We start from the raw sequence: 9,836 nt of genomic DNA, 5'->3' as shown, positions 1-9,836 counted from the left end.
CCCCCTGGGGGACCGCCTCTTGGGGATAACAGGTATACCCTGGTACGAAGCCGTCTTCATAAAGAAATCACTTAATCACAAGCAAGTTTTTATTAATTCCTAGTTATCTTCTATAGCAATTGAAATAGATGTTGGATTCAAAATCCCAATAATAAACTGCTATATTCCACCTCACCAAGCTTTTAGCGTCAACGACCTTTCGAACATAATTAGCAGCTTTAGTACCCCAATTATCATTGTGGGTGACTTTAATGCATGGAGTCAGCTCTGAGGCTCCACTTCTGCGAACAAACGAGGCGAAATAATCGAAGACTTAATATTAACGCAGGACCTTTCTGTCCTTAACAATGGTCAACCTACCCACTTCTCTACACACGGTACATTCACTCATCCCGACATTATCCTTGCGTCCACAACAATAACTCCTAAACTATCTTCCTTTACAATTGACGACCTACACAATGGCGATCAGTTCCCCATCCCTTTCAATACCCAATTTTTATAGCGTAAAACCTAGGTCAAAGTTTCTGACAGAAAAGGCAGATTGGCCAAAGCTCGGCACTAACCACTAAACAAAAAACGCTTATGGACAAAGTTTAAACACAATAGGTCTAATACTAATCTAGTAGACTATAAAAAGGCCAACGCAGGATTTAGAAAGGGATTGAAGTCTGCGAAAAGACAGTCATTAGAAAAGATAACGACGAGTATTAACCCAGGCTCGAACGCCAAAAAAATATGGGCGTAGATAAAAATTTTAACGGGATGCCCTTGACGTTTCGATATTTCTCACATTCACTTACTCTCCACAGGATATCGCAGAAAAATTCGCGCCGACTTGGTCCTGTTATTCTCATAGCACAAATTTTCCCTCCAAGTTCAACTCCGATGAAAATGTAGTCCTCACTGAAAACTACAATAACCCATTCCCTTCTCCAAAAGCCCAACTCATTGAAACTATTTCATTAAATGAATTCGATTCCATCATTTCGAGACTAATGGGCAAAACTCCTGGTGCCGACAGAATATCCTACCCTATCCTGAGAAATATCCCCTTCCCCCGTAAAAGCAGACTTGTCAACCTTTACAACCAAATGTTAAACACAAAGGGTTGGGAGTCATTGACCCTCTACTATATTTTGAACATTTCGCTTCTTCAGCCATAGCTGCTCGATACCATACATCCGTGCTGAGTTTGGACTTCGAAAAAGCATTTGATAGGATAGGAGCACATATAGTTATTGATGAACTAAAACGTTGGAAAATTGGTACCAAAATGTGCAATATTGTTAAGTCGTTTTTATCTAGCCAGAAGTTTCTTGCTTGCGCAAATAAACACCATTCTCAAATATACAACCTTCACAACGGTATACCCCAAGGCTCACCCCTTTTTGTGACTCTCTTCACAATAGGGTTCAACAAAGTGAGCTCCATAATCTCTTCTAATCCGCTTGTCGATCACTTCATATACGCAGATGACGTTTTAGTGTTTACTGAAATATCAGACCTGAACCAAGTCGAAAATGCATTGCTAAAAATTTTACATGATATTAATGTATGGTCTCAAAGTTCTGGTACCAATATTTCAGCCAGCAAATGCTCCACATTTCACATATCCTTTTCTAACAGCCAAATACCCCATTCTATCACTTCAAAAATATTAGGCATAATATTTGATAAGAATCTCACATATAAAGAACACTGTAAACCGGTTAGGTTAAGCTTATTCTCTAGACTTAACATTAGCCGTGTTTTATTTGTCCAGAAATTTAAGCTGTTAGCTTATTTTGTATGGAGGACTTACCCAACATAATTATATCGGCTTATGAAAAGTTATCTTGGCTTGTATATTGAACAAGAGGCATTGCCATTCAGCATCTGAAATTTTCTCCTTCAGCCAATCAGAAAGAGGCAAAAACTTACTTTGACAGTATTTGCAGTCAAACAACTGTGAAAATTAGGCTAACATAGGAAATAAGCTAATTTCGTTTTATTTGACGAAGATTTAGCTATTTGCTTGTAATGGTTGAATAAAACATGCCTATTATAAAATTTTTGTCTTCCAAACGTTGTCGGTGCCATACGAATTCACTTGTAAATGTTACAAAAGCTTTGTTGTTATCAAAAATTGGTTATGGGCTGCCGATATATGGACATTGCGCACGGACCCATACTAAGCTACTCCATGCTCCATACCACATCGCAGCTAAAAGAAGTATTCGTGCTTTCCCAACATCGCCAACAAAAGTGGCACTCGCAGAAGCCGGATTACCTGATATTTCCTCTAGAACTAGACGTAATACTATGATGCTAATTCCAAAGTTTTTTCACGCCAGAAAGGAGTTATTGTTTGCACAAGTTAAGACGGCCATTGAAAAACCAATCGCAACTAACAAACCTTCCACCGTTGTTTAAAACTATCTAAACAGCTTCATATCATAGCAACTCCATCATTGGTTGAAACAGCAATAGCTCCGACTTGTTCTTCGCTCATAACATCGCTTATCAAGGAAAAACAAAGAAAATCCAAACACTTTACCTGCAACAGCCAATTAGTCTGTTCCAATAGCAGTCCGGTTTACAGGATTTAGTCAGAACTTACAGGAAGTCGTTCCTATTGACATAAAACCTGTAAGTGGGAACACTTTTGAGAGAGTAACTGAGCAACTGTTCCTAGTCAGAAGTTACAGGATTTAGTCCGGAGTTTTTTTTCCTGTAAGTTCATGAAAAGTGTCAAACGATCAGCTGATTTGCATGTGCAAACAAAAATAGAAAGCGGTGTAAGCAAAGAACCTTATATTTGTAAAAATATGGAAGTTACCAACGAAATATTTGAGGATGTATAGATTTTAATAATTAGTTAGTGATATTTCAGCTAAATCAGTGTTGTACAAATGACATGTAAACAAACCGACTGACGTTTTTACAGGAAATAGTGCTTTTTGAGTTCCCGTGCACTTCTGCATCTGTTCTCCTTTTATTCTCAATTGAGAGAGTAAAATTGTAGTTTGACAGCTCCACAGGTTTTAGTCCGAATTTCAAAGGAACGGACTAATTGACATAAAACCTGTAAGCGGAAACACTTTTGAGAGAGTAACTGAGCAACTGTTCCTAGTCAGAAGTTACAGGATATAAGCTGATGCCAGATAAAACTTTGTAGCTTTGCGTGACATTTATAAGTTTGCCAGAAAAGCACCAGACGCAAAAGGTATGCCACAATGAATGCCAAGAAAACAATTTTGTACCGCTTTTTTACTAGTCAAAGTTTGCTGTGGATTTTATATATTTTGCTTTAAAATTATCAGCAATGTAATTAAGTTTTATGTTTCTGCATTAAAACTCGAATTTGGACGAAACAAAATAAATATTAAACCGGCTGATTGTCAAAGCGCGCAAAAAGATGGGAGTTGGCCATCTTTTCGCTTCGCGCTGTAGCTTCAACGATCTATGTGGCATGATTTGTGCATTTTCATACAATTCATCTTATCTGTCAAAGCGAATCTGTCACGTAAAGCGAAGCAAAAGTTTTATGTGACATCAGCTTTAGTCCGGAGTTCTTTTTCCTGTAAGTTCATGAAAAGTGTCAAACGGTAAGCTGATTTGCATGTGCAAACAAAAACAGAAAGTGGTGAAAGCAAAGAACCTTATATTTGTAAAACAAACGGAAGTAAACAAAGAAATGTTTGAATATGTATAGATTTTAATAATTATTTAGTAATATTTCAGCCAAATCAGTGTTGTACCAATGACATGTAAACAAACCGACTGACGATTTTACAGGAAATAGTGCTTTTTGCGTTCCCGTGCACTTCTGCTTCTATTCTCCTTTTACTCTCACTTGAGAGAGTAAAATTGTAGTTTGACAGTTCCACAGGTTTTAGTCCGAAGTTCAAAGGAACAGACTAAATATCAACAACTATACAGTGAAGCCCTAGAGCCTTTGAAACATGATTGGGAGATAGTTATACCGACGGATCTAAATCCAGCACCAGCACTACGTTTGCTGCTCGAAGCCGCTGCTTTACTTAAAGAAGTACTTTTTGCCTCTCATAATGGAAGGAAAACTGTTTGTAGCGACAGTAAATCCACAATCGCAGCTGTTTTCAACCAATCAAACGACACACCAATGATCATGAAAATTCGCAACATCCTACTTCAGTACACCGATCAAATCAAAATAATGTGGGTGCCTGTCCACATGGGCGTAGCCAGGTAGGGGCAGGGGGGTGCAGGGGCAAAGAAGCCGGCAGAGAGCCTCTGCATATGGCTGACTATTTTACCGAAAAAGATCAACGTACACTGGTAAATAGATATTTAAGAGGCATAGGCTGACTTCCAAAACGTATCAATACATTGTTTGGAAACTGTTATACTGCGGTATTCAAACAGTTTGTATATGCGGAGTTGCGACACATTGCAACCATATACATTGCAAATTTAAAATTCTCAATAGCAATGAACATTTTTTCTGAATTTTCCATTTTTAAAACACCAATGGTAACCAATAACAAACGAAGCATCAACTTTGTTTCTGATGCGCTGATTGCGCTAGCGATGCGTTTCGATAAATTTTCGGATGCGTTTGGTAAAGTATACATCGTCAACATTTTGTAGGTCGGCGGTATGGAACATTATACTTTGTACGTATGCAAAGCAATGGACGTTTTGGAAGTCAGCCACATTTTCAAGCGAATGGAACAGATTTAACCATTATTATAAAGGCCATAACTCCACTAGCGAGAAACCTATGTACCAAACAGGCTCCTCTTCTAAGAAAATTCGTGCGTCTCAGGATTGGGCACACACTCGAAACTCACGTTCACTTCTTGAATGGCGCTCCCCGTCCAAATTGCTTGCGTTGTGGATCTTCCGATTTCAACGTTATTCACCTCCTCGCCCACTGCCCAAATCTACAATAAATGAGAACATCGATATTTGATAACAATAAACCATCTGATTATCTTGCACAAACAGTAGACCATCATATTGAACAAATTGCAAAATTTGTAACACTAGCTAAAATTAATGTATAACCATACAAGCATTAAAAAGAAAATCACAAAACTTTTGTAGATTTAAGACACTGCCCTTAATATATGCTCTTACGATATTCATTTGTAAATACTGTTAGTTCTCTGAATTATTATTATTAATATTCTCTTTTTAACTCACATAATTAATACAAATAATTTTTTTTTAATTAAGCCGAAGGCCCTGGCAGCCAGTGCTTTAATTTGTAAGGCCCACTCGCAGAACAGCAGGTTATCTATATAACTCGAAGTTTACCGGTTAAATTGATAAATTGGCTTGCACAATCAATGGTTGGGTGTAAAATTAAAGTTAACTCGTTAAATATTTAGCCCAACAGTTTTCGAAGGTTAGTTTGCTAACTCTACATATGTCAATTTTGTCAGTAACAAGAATAATAAAATAGAGATTTACATACACACATATGCACGTATTCATTTTTCCGCCTTCAAATAGAGGTTTCGGTCAGTCTCGCGTAAAAAAATATGTATATGCGATTTAAATGCACCGAAAGTGTTCAGTGAAGAAGTGTCGCTGGCCAATTTGCAGAGAAATGAGCTGAAGATCTGCATGACCGCAGTGTTTCAACTACCATGGCGTGGATTTGGTACATAAATGAGTACATATTCAGGTCAAGTAATAAAGTTAAAGTAAAAACAGAATCAAATCGCTCAGAGAAATTCGTCGGAAGAAAGTTCGCTGCCAAAATTAAAACACACTACAGTATATGAGATGTCCCACAACCAAAGCGACGACGAAGTATGTCTGACGAAATTCGGCAAGAATAGATTTATTTTTAATTTTGCCGCTGCCGCCGATCATAAAAATCAGCTCTCAGTAGCTTTGTTTCCTCGTTTTTCTAGCAGATAATCATCAGCAATAATCAGAATGGCAAAATTTGGTGATTCATCTTTTCGGTTTTGTATTTTTATATTTTCTGTTTGTCATTCAATTGATACGAATTTCGTATCTGTTCTGTTTTACTGGGCGAAATGTTGCGGCGAACATCACCCAGCGGCATCGCTCCGATCGACGAAATTCGCACAGCGATTTGGTTCTGTTTATACTTTTAATAAAGTTGATGTGCTTGGACAGGCATGTGTATTGATTCAACCATAGCGAGATGTAATTTTATTTAATATTTGCCATTCTTTAGTTTTTCTGGTTGTAATAGAAATTTTATATTTAATTTCAAATAATAAATATAAACAATCAAATAAAACGTCAAAAAAAGAGAGTTGTGCCTACTTAATTTAAAAATCCCTCGTAGTAATGTAAAAATTTAACTCTTACAGTAGCTACACACGACGAGCATATCCGCGCACATGCGCACATGCTCGTCGTTTGTAGGGCGGTTTGCGCGCATGCTCGCCAAAAATCAAAAAATTTTGATTTTCAGCGAGCATGCTCGTCGTTTGTAGCGTGGTTTGCGAGCATCGCATTGGAAACAAAAACAACAACCTCATTTTGTGTTGATGCTTGCAGTGTGCACATCGCGGAAAATGCATCCAAGCCATGTGCGTTAATTGAATTTTTGATAAATGAGGCTAAATTACTATATGTATATGTATGTACATACATATAAGTAAAATATAAATAAATTTAAGTAACACATACATAAAAAAACCCTAAGTCATAAGTATTTCAATTGCATCATCCGCGTCTTTCCTTTCCATGTTTACGCTTTGAGTACAAAATCACTTATGAGCCGCTCGCCGTTTGTAGCAAACGACAGCCAGCATGTTGGTGCACATGTGAGCGGATATGCTCGTCGTGTGTAGCTCTGTATTTATATATTTAACTCTGGATGTTCTGCAAGTGCGCCTAATTGGAATAATTATTTATAATTGATTCTCCTTTAAATAAATAAATAAATAAATACAAAGAAGGTTATAAGTACGACATAGATTTGCAAGAACTGGAACCCTAGCTAAGGCTAAAACTCATGTTTTATTTTCCTTAAAAATTTATTTAAAAACAATATTAACAACCAAACTTTTAAAAGAAATTTTGGTAAGGTAACGTCACGTCAGATACTTCGGCTGATAAAAAAAGCAGAACAGATTTTTACATTTTGGAATTTGGAAAATTAGCCTTAAATATTTCAAATATTACAACAAAATGTTTTATACACATAGTTTAGCTCAATTCCCAGAGTTTTTAAATTTTGATGTTTTCATTTTATTTTCAAATATTTTGTCATACAAATGTCATGCCACGCCAGATTGGAAATGCCCAATACAATATATCATTATTCCCATTAACTTTGTAATGTACATTTACGATTCGATACGATACAAGAGTTCTGGTACTCTATTCCAAAAAATATCGTTTGAAAACTGTCGAGTAAAAAGTATCGGTATCGAATGGAAAAAATATCGATGTGGTATCGTATCGTATCGAAATTCGTGTCCCTATATGCAAATAGGAGGAGGAATAGGTAAAGTACTAGGAGCAAGAACCCCAACCACCCGAGTGACTAAGCCGGGTTAAAGCAAGCATGCACGCCGCTCCCAGCAACCTAGTGCAGTCCAAGACACTTTTAATACGGCTTTCCCACGGCACCCCAATTACGTAGTTCGCTCTCTTATTCGTGATTTCCACTCCAATACCCTTCGAATTACGTAATTCGCCGTACAAAATTTTAAGAGGGAATTACCTCATTTGTTGGTAACTCAGATCGTCTCTAATTTTTATCGGAAATTTATCGAAACTAGCTCACAAATCAGGGGCCGAATCACGGCTCTCGTGAACGAGTGACTGGTCGAGTAGAGAAAAATTTCGATTCGAATCGAATAGGCAAATCATGGCCCTCGATTCGCAAGCTAACGAAATTTCTTCGATTATTAATCGGTTGCCAATTAGTAAATGTATCATCTTTAACCATTTCTCAAACGTAAACAAGAAATAAAATATTCATATCAGTTATTATAAAATGAATATTTCAGTATTTTTTTATTCGAGCTCATCTTATTCTGATAATGAAGTCAGACAAGTGCAGATACGGAGAGGATTACGTGGCAAAAGCAATCCCTTAAGTTTACCAGCAGCAGCGTAAGTTTTAATGATTCTAACCTTTCTAGTAGGTATTTGTTTCATACGTTAAAGTTCTTTATTTGCAGATTCAAAAAACGTTTCCGACTGTCAAAACCTGCGTTCGAGTACGTGCTTTCGGAGCTTGAGTTTGAGGGGCATATGTCCACATCAGTACCCTCCGTCTTGCAATTAGCTGCTACGTTATCGCTTTTGCAGCAGCAGCTCCTCGGATGCCGTCAAAAGCTTTTCTTGGTAAGGCCCACTTCCGGTCTTTTGCTTAGAAGCTTTATTAAAAGACAGCTTCTTTTTAAAGTGCTGCTTATGGTCTGCAAATACCTACAATTTTAAGCCAAATAATACACTAACTTCTGATTATATAAATTCAAAACAACCTACTTTACGCCACATTTTAAGTTCTTTTGTAGGCGGACCAACAGAATTTAATTTTAAGGAAAGTTGCTCCCACAATCTTTGAGCAACGGTTCTTCCTTGAGCGCAATTTGGCAGAATATTTCTGGCCAAATCCGGGTGCTCCTGCATATATTCCGCCATAATACTTTTTTGTTTTTTGTTGATTTTGTTTATGTTTGTCCTTAAATATAAAAAGATATTAAAGTTTGCAATAGTTTTTACTAGAAATATACTCACATTTTGTTGTTTTATTTTAATTTCCCACTTCTCGATGCAAAATTTACTGTCGAATGGTGTTTTGAATAATTCTACTCGAACGTCTGCTCGATATCGAATGGGGTGATGCCAAATTTCGATAAATTTTACTCGATCCCGAATGCGGTGATGCCAAAACAGAAAATTTTGAATAATATTATTTTAGGAAGAACCTACATTTTGTACCAATTTTGCAATGAAGAATAACAAAAACAAAACACAGACACAGAGAACTGTCAAATTGAATTAAGAATGTGCCCGTGGGAATGGGGTAATTTGTGATCGTAATTGGGGGAGCGATCAAAGTAATTCAAGATGCCGTGGGAAAATGGTTAAAAGTGGATTTTGTCAATATTTTTTTTAAAGAGCAGTAACGTCCATGGTTTTTACAGCGATTTCGAAAAGGTTATATTGTCTATGGACGATAAGAAACAGTGTCCATGGACGTTATTTCCGCTGACCTTATTACACGTCAGCGTAAGCTTGCACGATTTAAGTGACATTAATTCACTTTTCCGAAGAAATCTTTGCATACTGGGTTAGAGACTCTCTCTTTAAAGACCGTGTACACCATTGCACATTTGGTATATTGGTCTCTTGGTACAAAATAAAAAAAATTGGGACGAAAGTTTTTTTTTGTAGTCACACGACCTGTACAATACAGCGAACTTATATATATTAAAAAATGTGCATAAATTTTTTGTCGGAATTGGGATAAAGAAAATGATTTGTGCCTTCACACCATTGAAATAAGATTTTCAGAGTCTATTGTTTTGTTACACCTAGGCACTTAACTATTTAACTTAAAAATGGTTGGTCCCTGGTCCAACCGTATTTATTTCTAACCACCACATCCATAGAGATCTTCAACTAAATTGATGATTTTAAAGAACGTAGATGAAATTCACCAGCTTCAATATATTCACTTGTGTTACCAAAATTTGTCAGTGGTTTCCAAATAATGTAAAAAATCGGCAATTATATGTATATATTAATTCGACGAAGCTGTAACTTGAGACCCGTACACTTCAGTTTTCACTTCTTACGTAACTTCAAGGTATATTCCCTTAAACTGGCTACACACGACGAACATCTGCGCGCACATA

At 36.8% G+C, this 9,836-nt stretch overlaps 1 protein-coding gene across 1 annotated transcript; it reads right to left on the bottom strand.

Moving 5' to 3' along the window:
- Positions 1-7,958: 7,958 nt before the first annotated feature.
- Positions 7,959-8,874, bottom strand: LOC118745854. Its single transcript, XM_036479522.1, has 3 exons — positions 8,713-8,874; positions 8,461-8,656; positions 7,959-8,400 (listed from the first exon to the last, which is right to left on the bottom strand). Coding segments are annotated over exons 1-3 (333 nt in total). The 5' UTR covers positions 8,715-8,874; the 3' UTR covers positions 7,959-8,265.
- Between the last annotated feature and the right edge of the window lie 962 nt (positions 8,875-9,836).

Source organism: Rhagoletis pomonella, unplaced genomic scaffold (assembly GCF_013731165.1).
Source record: "Rhagoletis pomonella isolate Grant_MI unplaced genomic scaffold, Rhpom_1.0 Rhpom_scaffold_00009, whole genome shotgun sequence".
In the NCBI taxonomy this organism is placed as follows: domain Eukaryota; kingdom Metazoa; phylum Arthropoda; class Insecta; order Diptera; family Tephritidae; genus Rhagoletis; species Rhagoletis pomonella.
Note: the sequence above shows the minus strand (reverse complement) of the source record. Positions and strands in the feature narration are given on the sequence as shown.

Coding starts and splice junctions, on each gene's coding strand:
- LOC118745854 (XM_036479522.1), bottom strand. Junction 8,401..8,460: donor AACTTAAAATGTGGCGTAAA/GTAGGTTGTTTT, acceptor TTAAAATTGTAG/GTATTTGCAGACCATAAGCA.